Source organism: Cherax quadricarinatus, chromosome 80, assembly GCF_038502225.1.
Source record: "Cherax quadricarinatus isolate ZL_2023a chromosome 80, ASM3850222v1, whole genome shotgun sequence".
Lineage (NCBI taxonomy): Eukaryota > Metazoa > Arthropoda > Malacostraca > Decapoda > Parastacidae > Cherax > Cherax quadricarinatus.
Genome location: NC_091371.1, coordinates 15,444,324 through 15,469,008, shown reverse-complemented (window position 1 = coordinate 15,469,008; position 24,685 = coordinate 15,444,324). Strand labels below are relative to the sequence as shown.

The window sequence follows — 24,685 nt, the reverse complement described above, 5'->3', positions numbered from 1 at the left end:
CCATCATTCTCGTGTCCCACCCATCATTCTCGTGTCCCACCCATCATTCTCCTGTCCCACCCATCATTCTCCTGTCCCACCCATCATTCTCGTGTCCCACCCATCATTCTCGTGTCCCACCCATCATTCTCCTGTCCCACCCATCATTCTCCTGTCCCACCCATCATTCTCGTGTCCCACCCATCATTATCCTGTCCCACCCATCATCCTCATGTCCCACCCATCATTCTCCTGTCCCACCCATCATTCTCCTGTCTCACCCATCATTCTCCTGTCCCACCCATCATTCTCGTGTCCCACCCATCATTCTCCTGTCCCACCCATCATTCTCGTGTCCCACCCATCATTCTCCTGTCCCACCCATCATTCTCCTGTCCCACCCATCATTCTCGTGTCCCACCCATCATTCTCGTGTCCCACCCATCATTTTCGTGTCCCATCATTTTCGTGTCCCACCCATCATTCTCGTGTCCCACCCATCATTCTCCTGTCCCACCCATCATTCTCCTGTCCCACCCATCATTCTCGTGTCCCACCCATCATTCTCGTGTCCCACCCATCATTCTCGTGTCCCACCCATCATTCTCGTGTCCCACCCATCATTCTCGTGTCCCACCCATCATTCTCGTGTCCCACCCATCATTCTCGTGTCCCACCCATCATTCTCGTGTCCCACCCATCATTCTCGTGTCCCACCCATCATTCTCCTGTCCCACACATCATTCTCGTGTCCCACCCATCATTCTCCTGTCCCACACATCATTCTCGTGTCCCACCCATTATTCTCCTGTCCCACCCATCATTCTCGTGTCCCACCCATCATTCTCCTGTCCCACACATCATTCTCGTGTCCCACCCATCATTCTCGTGTCCCACCCATCATTCTCGTGTCCCACCCATCATTCTCCTGTCCCACACATCATTCTCGTGTCCCACCCATCATTCTCGTGTCCCACCCATCATTCTCGTCTCCCACCCATCATTCTCGTGTAACACCCATCATTCTCGTGTCCCACCCATCATTCTCGTGTCCCACTCATCATTCTCGTGTCCCACCCATCATTCTCCTGTCCCACACATCATTCTCGTGTCCCACCCATCATTCTCCTGTCCCACACATCATTCTCGTGTCCCACCCATCATTCTCCTGTCCCACCCATCATCCTCGTGTCCTACCCATCATCCTCGTGTCCTACCCATCATCCTCATGTCCCACCCATCATCCTCGTGTCCCACCCATCGTTCTCGTGTATCACCCATCATTCTCCTGTCCCACCCATCATACTCGTGTCCCACCCATCATTCTCGTGTCCCACCCATCATTCTCCTGTCCCACACATCATTCTCGTGTCCCACCCATCATCCTCCTGTCCCACCCATCATCCTCATGTCCCACCCATCATCCTCGTGTCCCACCCATCATCCTCATGTCCCACCCATCATCCTCATGTCCCACACATCATTCTCGTGTCCCACCCATCATTCTAGTGTCCCACCCATCATTCTCGTGTCGGACCCATCATCATCGTGTCCCACCCATCATTCTCGTGTCCCACCCATCATTCTCGTGTCCCACCCATCATCCTCATGTCCCACCCATCATACTCCTGTCCCACCCATCATACTCCTGTCCCACCCATCATTCTCCTGTCCCACTCATCATTCTCGTGTCCCACCCATCATTCTCCTGTCCCACCCATCATTCTCGTGTCCCACCCATCATCCTCGTGTCCCACCCATCATTCTCGTGTCCCACCCATCATTCTTGTGTCCCACCCATCATCCTCATGTCCCACACATCATTCTCGTGTCCCACCCATCATCCTCATGTCCCACCCATCATCCTCATGTCCCACCCATCATTCTCGTGTCCCACCCATCATCCTCGTGTCCCACCCATCATTCTCGTGTCCCACCCATCATCCTCGTGTTCCACCCATCATTCTCGTGTCCCACCCATCATTTTCGTGTCCCACCCATCATCCTCATGTCCCACCCATCATTCTCATGTCCCACACATCATCCTCATGTCCCACCCATCATTCTCCTGTCCCACTCATCATTCTCGTGTCCCACCCATCATCCTCATGTCCCACCCATCATTCTCGTGTCCCACCCACCATCCTCGTGTCCCACCCATCATCCTCATGTCCCACACATCATCCTCGTGTCCCACCCATCATTCTCGTGTCCCACCCATCATTCTCCTGTCCCACCCATCATTCTCGTGTCCCACCCATCATTCTCGTGCCCCACCCATCATTCTCGTGTCCCAACCATCATTCTCCTGTCCAACCCATCATTCTCGTATCCCACCCATCATTCTCGTGTCCCACCCATCATTCTCGTGTCCCACCCATCATTCTCCTGTCCCATCATTCTCGTGTCCCACCCATCATTCTCCTGTCCCACCCATCATTCTCGTGTCCCACCCATCATTCTCGTGTCCCATCCATCATTTTCGTGTCCCACCCATCATTTTCGTGTCCCACCCATCATTCTCGTGTCCCACCCATCATTCTCGTGTCCCATCCATCATTCTCGTGTCCCACCCATCATTCTCGTGTCCCACCCATCATTATCGTGTCCCACCCATCATTTTCGTGTCCCACCCATCATTCTCGTGTCCCACCCATCATTCTCGTGTCCCACCCATCATTCTCGTGTCCCAACCATCATTCTCGTGTCCCACCCATCCATCTCGTGTCCCACCCATCATCCTCGTGTCCCACCCATCATTCTCGTGTCCCATCCATCATTCTCGTGTCCCACCCATCATTCTCGTGTCCCACCCATCATTCTCCTGTCCCACCCATCATTCTCGTATCCCACCCATCATCCTCATGTCCCACCCATCATTCTCGTGTCCCACCCATCATCCTCATGTCCCACACATCATTCTCGTGTCCCACCCATCATCTTCATGTCCCACCCATCATTCTCGTGTCCCACCCATCATCCTCGTGTCCCACCCATCATTCTCGTGTCCCACCCATCATTCTCGTGTCCCATCCATCATTCTCGTGTCCCACCCATCATTCTCGTGTCCCACCCATCATTTTCCTCTATATTTTCTAGTTCACTGTTCATCTGACGCCCCTACGTGTTTAGCGCATCAAAAGAAAGTAATTATTCCAGGCGTTCTTAGGTTGTTCTTCTTCCTTGTTCTTCCTTGTTCTTCTGTGTCATTCATTCTTCTTTGGTTCCTTCTTTCCTTCCTTTCTTCCTTCCCTTCCTTCCTTCCATCCCTTCTTTCCTTCCTTCCTTTCTTCTTTCCCTCCCTTTTTTCCTTCATTCCTTCCTTAATTCCCTCCTTCCTTCCTTCCCTCACTCCTTCCTTCCTTCCCTCCCTCTTTCCTTCCCTCTTTCCTTCCCTCCTTTCTTCCTTCCTTCCCTCCTTCCTTCCCTCCTTCCTTCCCTCCTTCCTTCCCTCCCTTCCTTCCCTCCTTCCTTCCTTCCCTCCGTTCATTCCTTCCTTCCCTATCTTCCTTCCTTTCCTCCTTCCTTCCTTTCCTCCTTCCTTCCCTCCTTTCCTCCTTTCTTTCCTATCCTCCTTCCATCCTTCCTTCCCTTCTTCCTTCCTTCCTTCCCTCCTTCCTTCCTTCCCTTCTTCCTTCCTTCACTCCCTTCCTTCCTTCCCTCCTTCCTTTCTTCATTCGTTCACTCCCTTCCTTCACTCCCTTCCTTCACTCCCTTCCTTCCTTCCTTCCTTCCTTCCCTCCTTCCTTTCTTCCTTCACTCCCTTCCTTCCTTCCTCTTCTCCTTCCTTTTCTCCTTCCTTCCTCCCCTTCCTTCCTTTACTCCCTTCCTCCTTTCCCTCCTTCCTTCCTTCCTTCCTCCCTTTCTACCTTCCTTCCTTCCCTCCTTCCTTCCTTCCTTCCCTTCCTTCCTTCCTTTTTTCTCTCCTTTTTTCCTTCCTTTCTTCCCTTCTTCCTTCCCTCCTTCCTTCCTTCCTTCCTTCACTCCCTTCCTTCCTTCCCTCCTTCACTCCCTTCCTTCCCTTCCTTCCTTCCTTCCATCCTTCCCTTCCTTCCTTCCATTTTTCTCTCCTTTCTTCCTTCCTTTCTTCCCTTCTTCCTTCCCTCCTTCCTTCCTTCCTTCCTTCCCTCCTTCCATTCTTCATTCGTTCACTCCCTTCCTTCCTTCACTCCCTTCCTTCACTCCCTTCCTTCCTTCCCTCCTTTCTTTCTTCCTTCCTTCCTTCCCTCCTTTCTTTCTTCCTTCACTCTCTTCCTCTTCTCCTTCCTTTTCTCCTTCCTTCCTCCCCTTCCTTCCTTTACTCCCTTCCTCCTTTCCCTCCTTCCTTCCTTCCCTCCTTCCTTCCTTCCTTCCCTCCTTCCTTCCTTCCCTTCCTTCCTTCCTTCCTTCCTTTTTTCTCTCCTTTCTTCCTTCCTTTCTTCCCTTCTTCCTTCCCTCCTTCCTTCCTTCCTTCACTCCCTTCCTTCCTTCCTTCACTCCCTTCCTTCCATCCTTCCCTTCCTTCCTTCCATTCTTCCTTCCCTTCCTTCCTTCCCTCCCTTCATTCCTTCCATGCCTCCAGTCTCCACCATGGTCGTACCTCCTCCTCCAGTCACTCTCGATTCGAGGAACTAGAGCTACCCTCCCCGTTCCTCGGATCAAATCTGATCTCCTATCATCCACCAGTAAGTTTACCTCTTCCCCAAAATTATAACAATAATAATAATAATAATAATAATAATAATTATAATTATAATCATGTACATTTCCTGTTGTATATAAATTATAAGCTTTGACAAGCATGAAATTTATTTCCCTGATTATATATATATATATATATCTATATATATATATATATATATATATATATATATATAAGTCTCAGACCTCCGGACGATGGAAAGCAGGATGAAAGACATTGACACACACGATGCCTTCTACCTACTCACCAGGTGCCTGTCAACCCCAAAACTTACCTATTTTCTGAGATGCTCCCCAGCCTTCAGCAGTCCAAAACTCAAGGAATATGACTCTCCTTAAGACCATGCTAGAGAGTGTATCGAATCTTTCCCTTGAAGATGGACAGTGGTTGCAAGCCTCACTTCCGGTCAGGCTTGGAGAGCTAGGAGTACGCAGATCCTCCCAGATTGCTCTACCAGCTTTCCTATCCTCTTCCATTGCATCAAACGAGTTGATAAGACAAATTCTTCCTGACACCCTCAGTGACTCAGCAGGAATAGAAGACCCTAGCTATGTCAGTGCCATCACCGAATGGGAGACTCTTGCTGCTCCAGCACCAAACCCTAGTGCAGCACTGGCTCACAAACAGTCAAGCTGGGATAGCCCAATTGCTGAAAAGGTGCTTGCCAACATGCTCAGGGCTGCAACATCAGATAGGGAGATTGCCCGTCTCCAGGCTGTGAGTGCACCTCACTCCGGGGACTTCCTCCAAACAGTTCCCATATCGGCAATGGGAACGCGACTCGACCCTAAGACCCTCCGTATTGCAGTGGCTCTGCGCCTTGCTGCCCCAATTCACACAGAATATATGTGTATTTGCGGCGAAGTGCAAGCAGACCAATACGGTCTACATGGTCTCAACTGTTCCAAAACCAAGGGCTGGCATGCAAGACACAATGAGGTCAACGACATCATTAAGAGAACCCTTGCTACAGCTGGATGCCCTGCCGAGAGGGAGCCACGATCACTTGCAGCAAACAATACCCACAACCCAGCAAACCGCCCCGACGGGATCACCATCTATCCTTGGAAGAATGGCAAGCTCTTAGCATGGGACTATACCTGTGTGTCCACACTGGCTGACACCTATATCCATCACAGTGTGGGGCGACAGGGAGGAGCTGCTGACCACAGGGAGGAGTACAAGATCAGCAAGTACAGGGACATTAGCCAACAGTATCAATTTGTCCCAGTGGGATCAGAGACCTTGGGATCATGGGGAAAAAATGCCACACGTTTCCTTAAAGAATTGGGTTCCAGACTCATCGACACCACCAGGGACCCAATGGCAGCCACTTTCATGTTCCAGCGCCTCAGCGTCGCCATCCAGAGGGGAAATGCTTGCTGCATACTTGGTTCACTTCCAGCCTCTGAGGAGCTGGTGGAAATTCATCATCTTGTTGCGAATAAGAAATTTTTTAAAGAACTTCAGAATGTGGCCTGTTACCATTTATTTCTTATGCAACAAGATTTTTGGATCCGAGTTCTTTAAAGGTAAGTTAGAGTCTAGGGGAAATAATTTCAACTGGGAAACTCCATAGAATAATATTCAAATTTATTAAAGTATTTAAATACAATACTTTATCTTCTCTTTGTAGTTAATTTAACTTAATACTTTGTACAATAAATTTACCATATACATTTAGTTCAAAATCATGGAAATGTCATATTAATAAGGAAGTTTAATTATTCTTCCTGTATCTAAGTCCTCATTAATATTTACGTCTCTTTCTTAACAAGACTGTAGACTCAAAATACAAAAGGTACAAGATTTAACAAGACCTTTGAATCTGGCCGTAAAGTATCTATGGATTACTGAACTGACCAAGAATATAAATATCAAAAGAGTCTTTCAAAGTAATGAGGAACAAAGTGAGTCAGCTCTAGAGTCCAATTCTCAAAACCATTCAACTGTACACCGTAAGAGCCAATATACGATCAGTTGTCAGGGCTAGAGCTGGGAGCAGACTGACTACTTGCCAGTCTGTTGACGTGTCGTCAGGTTGGATCAGCTGAGCCACGTCAGCCAGCCGGACATAAACAATTGAACAATTCACCGGATGGTTCCGAGACTTAAACTCTATATACACAAGAAATCCTACCTAACCATAATAGTAAAATAATAGTGATAATTACAAAATAGTGATAATAACGATAATAGTGATAATAACAATAATAGTGATAATAACGATAATAGTGATAATAACAATAATAGTGATAATAACGGTATTTTTCATATATTAACAGATAATAATATAACGCCGAAAGTCTCTATTTTAGCTATAAACGGGGACTTTCGCGCTATAATATTAAGTGATGAACATATGCTCTTACAATATTTAAATAACACAGGATGACCAATTTCAAAGATATAACACCCCCCCCTCCGTACGACAATAGGTCGCAGTAGGGAGTTTGCAAGCGTCCTTGGTAATATCTCCTTTATAGTAAGCGTCCTCTTGGTAAATAAGGCAAGTAGTATGACGGAAGAATGGAGAAGCAAGAACTCGAACAGCATGGTTATTTGCCAGAGGATGAGCTTTTGGAACAATGGCCAGAAGAACTATCTGGAGTGGCTTCCATCACAATTCGAGAATAGGAGTCTCGGACATGACTGTCAGGGTCATCCATGTGTACTTAATACTTCGTCCCATCAACGAAACGGCTTTCATAGTCATACTGTCAATATAAAAGAAAATTATTAACAAAAATATATAATATATATATAAATTAGGCTCTAAGAGTACTCATTTCTTAACTTTACATTTTAAGGTATACATTTTTTTTTTTCAGGGGCGAGAAAGAGCATCAGCAATTATGTTAAGGGATCCACTTAAGTGTTGAATACTAATCAGATAAGGTTGGATCCTCAGAGCCCACCTGAGGATTCGGGTGTTCTTTGATTTCATAGAATTAATATAAATTAAAGGGTTGTGATCAGAAAATACCATAATTTTATGGGGGGAGGTTCCCAGATAAATGTCAAAATGTTCCAAAGATATTACTAGGGCAAGAGCTTCTTTCTCTACAGTGGCGTAATTCTTTTGGTGACGTTTCAACTTTGAAGAAAAATAAGATATAGGATGCAAAATATCAGTAGAGGGGGATTTCTGAAGTAACACCGCCCCCACAGCATAACCGCTGGCATCGATGTGTAAATAGAAGGGTTGATTAAAGTCAGGACTTTTCAATACGGGTGACGAAGAAAGCAACCGCTTCAACCGATTAAAAGCTATCTCACAATCTTTCGTCCAGCAAAACTTCATCTTACTACTGGTTAACTCAGTAAGAGGAGATGCAACCTGAGAAAAATTAGGACAGAAACGTCGATAATAACCAGTCATTCCAAGGAACCTCTGTATAGACTTTCTATCTTGAGGGATAGGAAACTCGGCAATGGCCCTAACTTTTACATCAACAGGACGTACCTCACCCTGACCTATACAAAAACCGAGGTATTTAATCTTGGCTTGTCCAAACTGACACTTGGCTAAATTTATGGTGAAGTTGTACTTTTCTAACTTCTTAAATAAGGTTTCCAGGCGAATTAAATGTTGCTCCCACTCATTGCTATATATAACAAGATCATCTAGATATGCATCCACTCCTTCTAAATCATTGGTCAGCAGGTTCATCAGGCGCTGAAAGGTAGAGGCCGCGTTACACAACCCGAAGGGCATAACACGATAATTGAATAATCCTCCTTGTATAGTAAATGCGGATATTTCTTGGGCTCGCTGGGTAAGCGGCACTTGGTAATAGCCCCTTAATAAATCCAGGCGGGTGACATAGGCGGCTCCTGATACTCTGTCTATTAGATCATCAATACGGGGTAGTGGGAAACCATCTGGTACCGTGAGAGCATTAACCTTACGATAATCAGTGCACATTCTAGAAGTTCCATCAGGCTTGGGAACTAATATACAGGGCGAGGCCCACGGACTTTTACTCCGTTCTATGAGTCCATGGGACAACAAAAATTCTACTTCTTTGTTTAATGTTTCTTGTTTGAGTGGACTTGCCCTATAAGGTGACTGTTTGCAAGGCTTTGCTCCTTGTACATCTATGTCGTGAATTCCCAATGTACAACACCTAGGGACGTCATCGAATAAAACCTCATAACGTAATATCAAGTCTTTGATATCTTTGGCTTTCTTCAAATCAAGGTCCATAAGAAAGGTATCAAGAGATTGCAATGTCTCTGAATTTTTTAAACGTACTTCTATCGCTTTAGAGATGCTGGGCAGACTTACATTTTCAGTTTCAGCTAAAGGAAGAACTGTCGAAACTGGTACGATACTAGGGTGGTAAGCCTTAAGTTGGTTTATGTGATAAGTACGTTTTGCTTTTCTCTTTCCTGGAGTTTGTAGTACATAATTTACCTCATTGAGCCGCTCAATCACTTCCAAAGGACCTTCGTATCTAGGTTGCAGAGCGTGTCCAGGTAAGAATTTCTGTGCCATCACACTGTCACCTGGTTTGAAGAAACGAGAGCGTGTGTGTTTGTCATAACAATGCTTCATCTTGGATTGGGCCTTAGCTAAGTTTTTTGAGGCTAATTCCCTCAGTTGTGACAAACGCTTTTGCATTAGAGTTGGAGTTGTTTTAAGCGAGGGTTCTGATTTTCCGGTCCATGAATCTTTTAGTACGGCGAGGGGGCCGCGTACTTGGTGTCCGTAAATTAATTCAAATGGACTAAACCCAGTGCTTTCTTGTTCGCTTTCCCTTAAGGCGAACAAGAGGAATGGTATTCCTTCGTCCCAATCTCTGGAAAACTGCTCGCAGTACGCTCTCATCATTGATTTTAATGTTTGATGAAATCGTTCGAGGGCTCCTTGCGACTGAGGGTGATAAGCAACAGAAAATACGGACTTAATTCCGAGGCGTGATAAGGCATCACGAAACATCTTAGAGGTAAAATTTGAACCTTGATCGGATTGAATTATTCGGGGAATCCCCACCTGTGAGAAAAAATTTTGCAAAGCTCGAACAATGATGCGAGAATTAATTTTTCTCAAAGGGATAGCCTCTGGATATCGAGTAACGACATCCATAATTGTAAACAGATATTGATTCCCTTGTTTAGTCTTGGGTAACGGACCAACACAATCTATTATCAGGCGTGAGAAGGGCTCACCACTGACGGGAATCGGAATGAGGGGAACTGGTGGAGGTGTGTGCGAAGGTTTGCCGGTCACTTGGCAGACTTGACAACCTTTTAGATAGCTTTCCACAGTCTCCTTCATTCTGGGCCAATGAAAATGCTTGGCTATTTTGCCCAGCGTTTTCTTTACTCCCAAATGTCCTCCCATGGGACTATGGTGGGCGAAACTAATAGCCAATTCTCTAAAGGTGCTAGGTAGCACTACTAGATGTTTGCTGGTAGCCAGATGATCGTCGGAAGACAAAAGAGACTTTTCCTTTCTCATTAATATACCATTAGCAAGATAGTAACAATTTTCCAGGTCTTGGGCGTCGTCTTCTGTAATAGCTATCTCTCGTAATTTCTCTAGGGATGGATCAAGGAACTGATCCCTTATTAAATCTTCTTTCGATAGCATTTTAATATCAGAATCTTGAAAAGGGCCGATCATAGAATATTTCAGATTTGAAGATCCGGGTTGTAAGGATCGACTGAACAATAAATCGAGACCTAAATCTTCGCCTTCACTTAGGACTTCAGTTGATAAAGGATTTTGAGGCGCTCTAGACATTGCTCTAGTTATAACATTGAGAGGAAATAAGGTAGGAGCCTCTTTTCGAGCTTCTATGGCATAGTTAATGTCAGTAGAATTATCAATAACTAGAGGTTCTCGGCTTATACCCGGATAGTCTAGATCATTGCCTATGAGTAAGTCAACGCCCTGAATAGGAAAAGTTTCACTGGATATACCTACCGACACAAAGCCAGTATAGGTTGGTGTTTGGATGTATATCCTGTGAAGAGGCACTCTTATAATGGCGCCTCCATAGGCTTCTAATAAGACATCTAGCTTTGTGCGAGTCATATCACTTACGGGAAGTATGTCCTGCTTCAACAATGTTAAATAACTTCCAGTATCACGGAAGGAATTAATTTCAACTAATTGAGTCTCGTCTATTCCAACTTTCACTTTAGCAAAGTAGAGACTCATAGCTGAGTGAATATCTTTTTCTGAAACAGCTCTAGTATTGAGTCATCTGGAATGACTACTGATTCGTTCTTGTGAACCTTGTTCGGTACTAGGGTTCAGTTTCTTTTGAGTTGTCGATGAAGATATTACCTGAGTTGGGAAACGAAGTCGCTCGTTCCTGGTATCCCTCTCTAGCCAATAACAGTATTTCCTTACATGCCCTTTCTTATTACAATAAGTGCAGTTCAACTCACTGTTATGCCTTAGTGGTTTTGAACTTTTCCTAGAGTTAGATCTAAATTTATTAGTGGAGGCATCATAGGAGGTCTGGTAAGGATTCTGTATGCGACGCATCTCTGTAAGATTGGATCGTCCTTTCTTAGGGGCATATTTAGTTACTGTTTCCTTACTTTTTGTTTCGCCAATCAATTGTTGAGATATTTCATAATTATCGGCGAGCGAGGCTGTTTCTAGTATATTTACTATGGGGCAACTAATCAAATACCTATGCAAGTCTTCTGGTAAATTATTATAGAAATCCTCATGCAGGATCAATTGGGAAAGACTTTCCATAGATTTACAGTTAGAAGCTCTACACCATCTCTCAAAAGCGATTTTCTTTTCACGTGCAAAATCTACATACGACTGAGTTGGCTGGCGTTTTAATGCTCTAAAGGTTTTTTGATAACTTACTGGGAGGAGATCATAAGCCTTTAGGATAGCCTTCTTAATGGAATCATAATCCACATTTTTCTCAAAAGGTAACGTAGCCGTACAACTTGGAGCTTTACCAGTGTTGTCGGGGCCAGCTCATAGCACGTGCTTGATTCTCAAAGACTTCAAAATAAGTATCTAAATCTCCTTCATTAAATCTTGGAACCATAGATGCAGCTTTTTGTATATTGAAAGAATCATTTGAGGATTCAGTACATCTTTCACTCACATTTCCTTGTTGTTGTTGTCTTATATAGCGGAGCGTTTCCCTTTGAAAGTCGTCTTAATTTAATTTACGCTGAGCCTCAATTTGAGCAGTCTGTAAAATAAATAGTCTCTCTAATTTCTCAAACTGACTTTGAGAAATATGCCCCGATGGTATCGAAAATGAGGGAATTGAACTGGCGGTATGTGGATATTCCTTTAGACGTGCACCTTGGTGAGGGACAGGCTGACCAATAATAGGAATGCCGAACAGCGGCTGCACCCTGCAGTACTTCATATACTTTACTAGAGGCCAAAACGGGTCTTAATCTATCTGATTCACTTTCAAGATCAACTCTTTGAAATTGTTCTTCTAATACTTCGATTCTCGACTGGTGGCTTACTTGAGAAACTAAACTTTCTGAGTCAGAATCTCCTGCTACACGAACAATTCACCGGATGGTTCCGAGACTTAAACTCTATATACACAAGATATCCTACCTAAACATAATAGTAAAATAATAGTGATAATTACAAAATAGTGATAATAACGATAATAGTGATAATAACAATAATAGTGATAATAACGATAATAGTGATAATAACAATAATATTGATAACGATAATAGTGATAATAACAATAATAGTGATAATAACGATAATAGTGATAATAACAATAATAGTAATAACAATAATAGTGATAATAACAATAATAGTAATAACAATAATAGTGATAATACCATGGTATTTTTCATATATTAACAGATAATAATATAACGCCGAAAGTCTCTATTTTAGCTATAAACGGGGACTTTCGCGCTATAATATTAAGTGATGAACACATGCTCTTACAATATTTAAATAACACAGGATGACCAATTTCGAAGATATAACATATATATATATATATATATATATATATATATATATATATATATATATATATATATATATATATATATATATATATATATATATATATATATATATATATATATATATATGACGCACGTGGGTATTTTGTGATTCAGATGACGCACGTGGGCAACTTTGCGTCACAGGTGACGCAGGTGGGTTTTTTACTTCTCTGGTGGGTCGTGACGGTGGGCGTGACGCCAGATGACGCAGGTGTTGTCGCGGCTGCCCGTCACTAAGACGTCACCAGTGTAACTCACTGCCAGGGAGAAGATCTCTTCGTCATGGCCTCGCTCCTCCTGCGTCAGGAGATGTTAGGGAGGCTGTGGGGTTAGCATCTCTCTCTCTCTCCCTCTCTCTCTCTCTGTCTCTGTCTCTGTCTCTGTCTCTGTCTCTGTCTCTGTCTCTCTCTGTCTCTCTCTCTCTCTGTCTCTGTCTCTGTCTGTCTCTGTCTCTGTCTCTCTCTCTGTCTCTCTCTCTGTCTCTCTGTCTGTCTCTCTCTCTCTCTCTCTCTCTCTCTCTTTCTCACACACACACACACACACACACACACACACACACACACACACACACACTCACACACACACAACAGGCCAAGTGTCTATCGATAAGTGCCTTTAACAACTAGTAACCACTACACACACACAATATATATATATATATATATATATATATATATATATATATATATATATATATATATATATATATATATATATATATATATTCAGCAACAAACTCCTTCCACACACACACACACAGGGGTCACAACTGGAAGCTGAAGACTCAGACGAGTCACAGGGACGTTAGGAAGTATTTCTTCAGTCATAGAGTCGTCAGGAAGTGGAATAGCCTAGCAAGTGAAGTAGTGGAGGCAGGAACCATACATAGTTTTAAGAAGAGGTATGACAAAGCTCAGGAAGCAGAGAGGGAGAGGACCTAGTAGCGATCAGTGAAGAGGCGGGACCAGGAGCTGAGTCTCGACCCCTGCAACCACAATTAGGTGAGTACACACACACACACACACACACACACACACACACACACACATAACAGACATATTTGAAGCAGCTATGCCATAAATCGGGCCCAAGAGCTGGAGCTTAACCCAAATTAACCTCAGCTAGGTAGCAGACACCCACCTGAACACAGCGTCCATCGTGAGCGTCCCACAGCCTCAGGTAACCGTCCTCACCAGCAGTGATGACTCGCGTCCCAGCTGCGTTGAAGGCCACCTGTGGACCGTCTATACATCAATACAACGTAATACAACAAGGTTGGATGACGTTACATTCAAACACACCTCGATACAACGTAATACAACAACGCTGCAACGCTCTACGCTTAATTACACCGTAATACAAAAAAATACAACAAATTTATCGAGATAACAAAATTATTAATACACACAACATCGCTGCATTATACACGGCTTGTATTATACATCCTTCTGAGTCATTCAGTGCGGAAAATGATGAAGGCTCGATCCTTCGTCCACCAATAGAGTGGGAAACGTCATCTGCCTGAATGAATATAATGGGAACGGCAAAGACTAATGGGACCGGTAAAAAATCTAATGGGAACGGCAAAGACTAATGGGAACGGCAAAGAGTCTTATGGGAACAGCAAAGACTATAATAGGAACGGCAAACAGAATAACTTTAAAAGCAATAGGTACTTTCTATGTCACCTACGTCGTGAGAACGCCGGTTTATAAGGATCTGTGTCCATAGGTAACCCTCTACCTACCCACTGATGATCACAGTGACCTACTGACCTTGGTGACCTCTCCTCCATGGTCATCCAGCTGGAGTGTATGAGTGAGGGTGGGCAGGTGGAGCACATTAGCGGTCTTGTCCACCCCACCTGTCACCAGCTGCCGCCCACAGCTGTCCCACGCCCCCGACACCACCTGTGGTGGGACCATCAACACAAGATAGGAACATACTGTAAGGCTCTAACAAGCTTATATCCTGTGTAAGCTTTACCATCGCCTTGTGTAGTGTTTTACCATCTCAAGATAAGGCTCTACATAGAGCTCTGCATAGAGCTGACCTGATAAAAGCTTGGCATATATAAAAAAGATGGTAAATATGGAACAGAGGAAGAACATAGAGTGTCCCATATGTTTTTTTTTTTGTTTAATACTGCCATGAAAAAGTACCCACAGTGTGGTGCTGTGAGGTGGGAGTACCCACAGTGTGCTGCTGTAAAGTGGGAGTACCCACAGTGTGGTGCTGTGAGGTGGGAGTACCCACAGTGTGGTGCTGTGAGGTGGGAGTACCCACAGTGTGGTGCTGTAAGGTGGGAGTACCCACAGTGTGGTGCTGTAAAGTGGGAGTACCCACAGTGTGGTGCTGTGAGGTGGGAGTACCCACAGTGTGGTGCTGTGAGGTGGGAGTACCCACAGTGTGGTGCTGTAAGGTGGGAGTACCCACAGTGTGGTGCTGTAAAGTGGGAGTACCCACAGTGTGGTGCTGTGAGGTGGGAGTACCCACAGTGTGGTGCTGTGAGGTGGGAGTACCCACAGTGTGCTGCTGTAAAGTGGGAGTACCCACAGTGTGGTGCTGTGAGGTGGGAGTACCCACAGTGTGGTGCTGTAAAGTGGGAGTACCCACAGTGTGGTGCTGTGAGGTGGGAGTACCCACAGTGTGGTGCTGTAAGGTGGGAGTACCCACAGTGTGGTGCTGTAAAGTGGGAGTACCCACAGTGTGGTGCTGTGAGGTGGGAGTACCCACAGTGTGGTGCTGTGAGGTGGGAGTACCCACAGTGTGGTGCTGTAAGGTGGGAGTACCCACAGTGTGGTGCTGTAAAGTGGGAGTACCCACAGTGTGGTGCTGTGAGGTGGGAGTACCCACAGTGTGGTGCTGTGAGGAGGGAGTACCCACAGTGTGCTGCTGTAAAGTGGGAGTACCCACAGTGTGGTGCTGTGAGGTGGGAGTACCCACAGTGTGGTGCTGTAAAGTGGGAGTACCCACAGTGTGGTGCTGTGAGGTGGGAGTACCCACAGTGTGGTGCTGTAAGGTGGGAGTACCCACAGTGTGGTGCTGTAAAGTGGGAGTACCCACAGTGTGGTGCTGTGAGGTGGGAGTACCCACAGTGTGGTGCTGTGAGGTGGGAGTACCCACAGTGTGCTGCTGTAAAGTGGGAGTACCCACAGTGTGGTGCTGTGAGGTGGGAGTACCCACAGTGTGGTGCTGTGAGGTGGGAGTACCCACAGTGTGGTGCTGTGAGGTGGGAGTACCCACAGTGTGGTGCTGTGAGGTGGGAGTACCCACAGTGTGCTGCTGTAAAGTGGGAGTACCCACAGTGTGTTGCTGTAAGGTGGGAGTACCCACAGTGTGCTGCTGTAAGGTGGGAGTACCCACAGTGTGCTGCTGTAAGGTGGGAGTACCCACAGTGTGTTGCTGTAAGGTGGGAGTACCCACAGTGTGTTGCTGTAAGGTGGGAGTACCCACAGTGTGCTGCTGTAAGGTGGGAGTACCCACAGTGTGTTGCTGTAAGGTGGGAGTACCCACAGTGTGCTGCTGTAAGGTGGGAGTACCCACAGTGTGTTGCTGTAAGGTGGGAGTACCCACAGTGTGCTGCTGTAAGGTGGGAGTACCCACAGTGTGCTGCTGTAAGGTGGGAGTACCCACAGTGTGGTGCTGTAAGGTGGGAGTACCCACAGTGTGTTGCTGTAAGGTGGGAGTACCCACAGTGTGCTGCTGTAAGGTGGGAGTACCCACAGTGTGGTGCTGTAAGGTGGGAGTACCCACAGTGTGCTGCTGTGAGGTGGGAGTACCCACAGTGTGCTGTTGTAAGGTGGGAGTACCCTCAGTGTGTTGCTGTAAGGTGGGAGTACCCACAGTGTGCTGCTGTAAGGTGGGAGTACCCACAGTGTGTTGCTGTAAGGTGGGAGTACCCACAGTGTGCTGCTGTGAGGTGGGAGTACCCACAGTGTGCTGCTGTGAGGTGGGAGTACCCACAGTGTGCTGCTGTAAGGTGGGAGTACCCACAGTGTGCTGCTGTAAGGTGGGAGTACCCACAGTGTGCTGCTGTAAGGTGGGAGTACCCACAGTGTGGTGCTGTAAGGTGGGAGTACCCACAGTGTGTTGCTGTAAGGTGGGAGTACCCACAGTGTGCTGCTGTAAGGTGGGAGTACCCACAGTGTGGTGCTGTAAGGTGGGAGTACCCACAGTGTGTTGCTGTAAGGTGGGAGTACCCACAGTGTGCTGTTGTAAGGTGGGAGTACCCTCAGTGTGTTGCTGTAAGGTGGGAGTACCCACAGTGTGGTGCTGTAAAGTGGGAGTACCCACAGTGTGGTGCTGTAAGGTGGGAGTACCCACAGTGTGTTGCTGTAAGGTGGGAGTACCCTCAGTGTGTTGCTGTAAGGTGGGAGTACCCACAGTGTGCTGCTGTAAGGTGGGAGTACCCACAGTGTGGTGCTGTAAGGTGGGAGTACCCACAGTGTGTTGCTGTAAGGTGGGAGTACCCACAGTGTGTTGCTGTAAGGTGGGAGTACCCACAGTGTGCTGCTGTAAGGTGGGAGTACCCACAGTGTGCTGCTGTGAGGTGGGAGTACCCACAGTGTGCTGTTGTAAGGTGGGAGTACCCTCAGTGTGTTGCTGTAAGGTGGGAGTACCCACAGTGTGGTGCTGTAAAGTGGGAGTACCCACAGTGTGGTGCTGTAAAGTGGGAGTACCCACAGTGTGCTGTTGTAAGGTGGGAGCACCCACAGTGTGCTGTTGTAAGGTGGGAGTACCCACAGTGTGCTGTTGTAAGGTGGGAGTACCCACAGTGTGTTGCTGTAAGGTGGGAGTACCCACAGTGTGTTGCTGTAAGGTGGGAGTACCCACAGTGTGCTGCTGTAAGGTGGGAGTACCCACAGTGTGTTGCTGTAAGGTGGGAGTACCCACAGTGTGCTGCTGTAAGGTGGGAGTACCCACAGTGTGCTGCTGTAAGGTGGGAGTACCCACAGTGTGCTGCTGTAAGGTGGGAGTACCCACAGTGTGCTGCTGTAAGGTGGGAGTACCCACAGTGTGTTGCTGTAAGGTGGGAGTACCCACAGTGTGTTGCTGTAAGGTGGGAGTACCCACAGTGTGCTGCTGTAAGGTGGGAGTACCCACAGTGTGCTGCTGTAAGGTGGGAGTACCCACAGTGTGCTGCTGTAAGGTGGGAGTACCCACAGTAAGGTGGGAGTACCCACAGTGTGTTGCTGTAAGGTGGGAGTACCCACAGTGTGTTGCTGTAAGGTGGGAGTACCCACAGTGTGCTGCTGTAAGGTGGAGTACCCACAGTGTGCTGCTGTAAAGTGGGAGTACCCACAGTGTGCTGCTGTAAAGTGGGAGTACCCACAGTGTGCTGCTGTAAGGTGGAGTACCCACAGTGTGCTGCTGTAAAGTGGGAGTACCCACAGTGTGCTGCTGTAAGGTGGAGTACCCACAGTGTGCTGCTGTAAAGTGGGAGTACCCACAGTGTGCTGCTGTAAAGTGGGAGTACCCACAGTGTGCTGCTGTAAGGTGGGAGTACCCACAGTGTGCTGCTGTAAGGTGGGAGTACCCACAGTGTGCTGCTGTAAGGTGGGAGTACCCACAGTGTGCTGCTGTAAAGTGGGAGTACCCACAGTGTGCTGCTGTAAGGTGGGAGTACCCACAGTGTGCTGCTGTAAGGTGGGAGTACCCACAGTGTGCTGCTGTAAGGTGGAGCACCCATAGTGTGCTGCTGTAAGGTGGGAGCACCCACAGTGTGTTGCTAGGTGGGATACATGAGAGTTACATGGTGAGAAGGCGTGGTAGTGGACAAAATGATGGGCGTGGGTGGTGGGCGTCAACACACGCACCTCAGCGTCGTGGTGAAGGGTGTGGAGGACAGTGTGGGCGTGTCGCAGGTCCCACAGGTAAACACAGGCGTCAGTTCCCCAGGAGGCCAGGTATCTACCACACCAGCTCAGCGCAGCGCCATTTACCTCCCCCTGGTGTGCCTCCAGGGTCTCCCGGCTCCTGGCAGAGGACGATCAGGTTCTAGTTACGCCAGTTTTTTCCCTAGCCAAAATTGTGATTAATTTCCCGACACCGGTCAGGGTGACCTAATTTCTTCAATATAGAAGTCATGGAAAGTTAGTTAATGTGGTACAGAGGTCATGGAAGCCTAGTTACTATGGTAGAGAGGTCATGGAAGCCTAGTTACTATGGTAGAGAGGTCATGGAAACCTAGTTACTATGGTAGAGAGGTCATGGAAGCCTAGTTACTATGGTAGAGAGGTCATGGAAACCTAGTTACTATGGTAGAGAGGTCATGGAAACCTAGTTACTATGGTAGAGAGGTCATGGAAGCCTAGTTACTATGGTAGAGAGGTCATGGAAGCCTAGTTACTATGGTAGAGAGGTCATGGAAGCCTAGTTACTATGGTAGAGAGGTCATGGAAGCCTAGTTACTATGGTAGAGAAGTCATGGAAGCCTAGTTACTATGGTAGATAGATCGAATGAGCCTAGTACTCTAGTTAATGGAAATTATTTTTGTATAGAGGCCTACTTACTCCAGTAGGCTTATCTACTCATTAAGTCCTCAAGCTACTTATTTAGTCTACAAGGCGCTGACTGAGTCTACATGGGGCTGACTGAGTCTACATGGGGCTGACTGAGTCTACATGGGGCTGACTGAGTCTACAAGGTGCTGACTGAGTCTACAAGGGGCTGACTGAGTCTACAAGGTGCTGACTGAGTCTACAAGGTGCTGACTGAGTCTACAAGGTGCTGACTGAGTCTACAACTATCTTCTCTGATATCTATCTACTCTAGACTCACTCGCGGGTGCGGGCGTCCCACAGCCTGACAGAGCCGTCGAAGGAGGCGGTGTAGAGGGCGTGACCTGACCTGTCGACGCCCACGCCCACCACTGCCCCCCTGTGTCCTGACAGCTCTGACACGCACTCACCTGTTGGGGAAAAAATAGCTCTGACCATAGCTTAACAGACTGTTGATTTTCCGTTTTCTTCCTACATCAGTTTCCCCTTAAGAGATTTTCTGTATACAGATTCGCACAGACTTGACACGTACAGATTCGGACAGTCTTATAACACGTACAGATAGGCACGGACCTATGACACGTACAGATACGCACACTTATGATACATACAGATATACGCAGACTTTATGACACAGACTTTATGACATATAGATACACAGATCCATGACACACAGACACATTACACTTACAGACATACGGACACATGGCACAGACACATGACTCCTAGAGATACACACAGACACACAGACATATGACACTTACGCACAGACACATGACACACACAAACATATGACACTTACAGACACAAGACACTTACAAACACATGGCACACACAGACACATGACACAGACTCATGGCACTTACAGACACACAGACACATGATATACATACAGACAGACAGACAGACAGACAGACAGACAGACAGACAGACACACACACACACACACACACACACACACACACACACACACACACACACACACACACACACACACAGACTATTGTTAAAATGACCTCATCTGTGGTCCTCTTCAGCAGACGAGTCTTAAACAAGAGCACTATGATATAAGGAAGAAATGAAGTGCGGAGGCACACTGCAGAAGGCCTACTGGCCCATGCTAGGCCTTTTTATTGATGTTTTTGTTTGACTGACCCATATTGAGGTCCCAGACCCTGGCGGTGGTATCCATGCCCCCGGTGATGAGGGAGTGTCTACAGGAGGGCATGGGGGCCACTACTACCACTGGCCCCTCGTGGCCCGCTAGTAGTAATTCACAGGAACCCGTCGAGGTCTCCCACAGACGCACCGTCCCGTCGAAGCTGCAGGTCGACACCAACTCACTGTGAGGGAGGGAGGGAGGGAGGGTATGAGAAGGAGTGTGGGGAAGAAGGGTGATGGAGGAAAAGCAAGGGAGGGTGAAGAAGGAGGGAGAATGAGGGAGGGAGGGTAAGAGAATGAGGATGAGGAAAGGGTGGTGGAGGAAGAGTGAAGGAGGAAGGGAGAATGAGGAAAGGGTGAGAGAGAGAGAGGGCAAGAGAGGGAGGAATAGGAAAGAAAGGTAAAGGAGGGAGGGAGAGTAAGGAAGAGCGAGAGAGGGTGAGGGAGGATGGGAGGATGAAGGAAGGAAGGAGAGTGAGGGAGGAAGAAAGATGTAAAAAAAGGAAGTTGAACATGAATCAGTGTTAAATTCTAACTCGGAATCAACACAAAACAATCAGAAAACACTTGAGCGCCATCTTCACCACACTGGTAGCTAGGCGGAGCTCAGGTACCTACGCCAGAGGGTAGGTGGAGACACCTACTCGCGTTTACCCACGAAGGTGACGTCGAAAACGATGTCTTGATGTCCTTTGAGAGTGACTTCAGCGCCTCCGTCAGCAGTCCTCCAGATCCTACACTCCCTGTCGTAACTCCCTGTCGCACACCTGACGGAGACACTGTTGTTAGTGATGGTCTATTGTTAGTGATTGTCTGTTGTTAGTGATGGTCTGTTGTCAGTGATGGTCTGTTGTTAGTGATGGTCTGTTGTCAGTGATGGTCTATTGTTAGTGATGGTCTGTTGTTAGTGCTGGTCTGTTGTTAGTGCTGGCCTGTTGTTAGTGATCTGTTGTTAGTGATGATCTGTTGTTAGTGATGGTCTGTTGTTAGTGATGGTCTGTTGTTAGTGATGGTCTGTTGTTAGTGATGGTCTGTTGTTAGTGATGGTCTGTTGTTAGTGATGGTCTGTTGTTAGTGATGGTCTGTTGTTAGTGATGGTCTGTTGTTAGTGATGGTCTGTTGTTAGTGATGGTCTGTTGTTAGCGATGGTCTGTTGTTAGTACTGGTATGTTGTTAGTGATGATCTGTTGTTAGTGCTGGTCTGTTGTTAGTGACGGTCTGTTGTTAGTGCTGGTCTGTTGTTAGTGATGATCTGTTGTTAGTGATGGTCTATTGTTAGTGATTGTCTGTTGTTAGTGATGGTCTGTTGTTAGTGATGGTCTGTTGATAGTGATGGTCTGTTGTTAGTGATGGTCTGTAGTTAGTGATGGTCTGTTGTTAGTGCTGGTCTGTTGTTAGTGATGGTCTGTTGTTAGCGATGGTCTGTTGTTAGTACTGGTCTGTTGTTAGTGATGATCTGTTGTTAGTGCTGGTCTGTTGTTAGTGATGGTCTGTTGTTAGTGATGGTCTGTTGTTAGTGATGGTCTGTTGTTAGTGATGATCTGTTGTTAGTGATGATCTGTTGTTAGTGCTGGTCTGTTGTTAGTGATGATCTGTTGTTAGCGCTGGTCTGTTGTTAGTGATCGTCTGTCGTTAGTGATCGTCTGTTGTTTTGATGGTCTGTTGTTAGTGCTGTCTGTTGTTAGTACTGGTCTGTTGCAATGTTTTTCTGTTAGTGGTCAGTAACACACACACACACACACACACACACACACACACACACACACACACACACACACACACACACACACACCTAAAGCTGAACATCTCTCAATGTATATACACTGAGAAGTGTATATACATATCTCCGTGTACATGCAATGAAAAGTGTGTATCTGTCAAGATTGATGGACTGAACACATCGACTCAAGGTTGAGGGACTGATTACCTCATTCTCCTCCTGTTCTTCAAGTTTCTCCTATGTATGGACTGATGAAGCCACTGTGTGGCGAAACGTTTCCTCAATAAAGATACCCAAGAGTTGCACATGTGTCTAATTTATCAACATGTCGGTTCTCTGAACCATTCATCTACAAATCTGTCAGTGTATATACACAGAGAGATACAGCGTATATACTCTGAGTGGTGTATATATCTCAGTGTAAATACACAGCAAGCACTCACAGAGTGGCGTCCTTGTTAAGTGCAACATTGGTGAGAGGGAGTATGTGGGCGCGGAGGGTGGTAGCGTGGGCGTAGGTGCGGTGGGTGGAGGCGTGGAGGGCGTGTATGAGGCGACCCACCAGGCGCTCAACGCGCTCTCGCTGACCCAGGGAGCTCTCTTCCTGGACCATCACCTTTGTCGTCACCTCTGACACGTCGGAGCTGTGGAAAGTGAGCCACAGGCTCGAAACAGCGTGTGATGCTCTACGTAGAGGGAAACGTTGTGTGTGTGACGTGTAATTTTTAATTTAGTTACCTATTTGTAGCAAAGAAAATGATAATAATAATAACCAATCATAATAATAATAATAATTAAAATAATACGAATAATAATTACAATAATAATAAAGATGATTACAACAACAATAATAATAATAATAATAATAATAATGATGATAATAATAATAATAATAATAATAATAATAATAATAATAATAATAATGATAATAATAATAATAATAATAATAATAATAATAATAATAATAATAATGATAATGATAATAGTAATAATAATAATAATAATAATAATAATAATAATTTAACAGTTTGATTAAAAAATCAATTTTCTAGTTGATCGTTCGAAATTTGAATAATTTAGATGACACAATATTCCCAGGTAATATTTTAGCACTCACGATTACGTAGTCTGAAGGAAAAAAATTAATCTAGTCAGGAAACTTATTTTCCTGACGAACAAAACACCAGCAGCAGCAGCAGCAGCAGCGAGTGACATGGGTGAGTCTGCTTACTCAGGTTACTCACAGAGGAGGCTGCTCACGGTCTACTGAGAGGTTACTCACGGGAGGTTACTCACTCAGGTCGTAGGTCGAGTAGGTTGACCTCTCTACGGCAGAGTGCTCCACCCTGAGGGTCAGCCAACTCGAAGGTCAGCCCTGTGGATGTTGGGGGAAGGTGAGGATGGGTGAGTGATGACGGGTCAATGATAGGTTTTAGGTGAATAGTGGGTGAAGGATGAGTGAATGATAGGTGGATGATGAGTTAATGATGGGTAAATGATGGGTGAAGGTAAATGTTAAAACTGGTCAATTAGCAAGAACTCATTTAAAAATAAGTCCTTTCTGAATTTTTTTCTTATAAGTTTAAAGATATATTTTTTCATTAATGTTAATGTAAAAATTTTTAATTTTGCACCAAAAGATTCTTAGAAAACTTACCTAACCTTATAATAACAAGAACAATTTATTTTAGCCTAACCCAACTAAATATATTTTTTTTCGTTAGGTTCAGAATGATTTTGGCGAAATTATTGCATACACAAATTTTCACTTGTCCTATATGGCAAGATGAGCGTTGCTATTTAAGCCAAGATCGCAAGTTCTGCCTATTCGGCACGATATATATATATATATATATATATATATATATATATATATATATATATATATATATATATATATATATATATATATATATATATATATATATATATATATATATATATGTATATATATATATATATATATATATATATATATATATATATATATATATATATATATATTAATAAAATATCGTAAAGCGAGTGATACAGGATGCAAAACAACCACGGGGGGAGTAGAATGATAGGCCTTTCGTGTTGCAATCAACACATCATCAGGAGCTTGCAAAGTTACAGAAAACAGGAGGATGTCCGAGCTAATACGATCTCAGAGGATGTATTCATGTATACATACATAGACTCACACATACATACATAGATAGGTAGACAGATAAACAGATAGAGGAGTGAGTCGAGTGAGGGTAGTAGTGGCCCTGAATATCTAGTCTACTGCAGTAGTACCCGTGGAGTCAGTACCACCCTGACCATGCGAGGGGGAGGACGTGCAGCTGCTGTCTTAACCCAACACACGTTTATGTCCTTCCTCTCTTAACACGTCAAACCTTCGGTCAGTTCTTGGGGTGACTCAGCGGTCCCAGACCAGAAGGTACGATACACTGAAACATATTGACTTATATCGCTTATTATGGGGTCTGTTGGGTGAAATTTTGAACTGATGATTTCAAGGCTAGTGAAGAGGCTCTTGAGTCAAGGATCTGGAGTTAGGCTGCTCCTAGACTCACGCTTAATTAGGTTATCCCAGGCTAAATATACATAATATAGCCTACGATGTATACATATAAACTACGCTCTAAAGTGCTTGTGCAAAATAT

At 45.5% G+C, this 24,685-nt stretch overlaps 1 protein-coding gene across 1 annotated transcript in view; it reads right to left on the bottom strand.

The window, feature by feature from the left end:
* Nucleotides 1-12,772: 12,772 nt before the first annotated feature.
* LOC128705100 (dynein assembly factor with WD repeat domains 1-like) overlaps nucleotides 12,773-24,685 on the bottom strand; it is a 34,227-nt gene continuing 22,314 nt past the window's right edge. The window contains exons 3-11 of the mRNA XM_070102236.1: nucleotides 23,328-23,406; nucleotides 22,475-22,675; nucleotides 20,956-21,078; nucleotides 20,306-20,493; nucleotides 19,431-19,560; nucleotides 18,466-18,625; nucleotides 14,422-14,556; nucleotides 13,787-13,879; nucleotides 12,773-12,943 (exon numbers count right to left, since the gene is read on the bottom strand). Of these exons, the coding sequence (XP_069958337.1) occupies nucleotides 12,809-12,943; nucleotides 13,787-13,879; nucleotides 14,422-14,556; nucleotides 18,466-18,625; nucleotides 19,431-19,560; nucleotides 20,306-20,493; nucleotides 20,956-21,078; nucleotides 22,475-22,675; nucleotides 23,328-23,406 (1,244 nt within the window). The 3' untranslated portion in view covers nucleotides 12,773-12,808. The remainder of the gene's footprint in view (nucleotides 12,944-13,786; nucleotides 13,880-14,421; nucleotides 14,557-18,465; nucleotides 18,626-19,430; nucleotides 19,561-20,305; nucleotides 20,494-20,955; nucleotides 21,079-22,474; nucleotides 22,676-23,327; nucleotides 23,407-24,685) is intronic.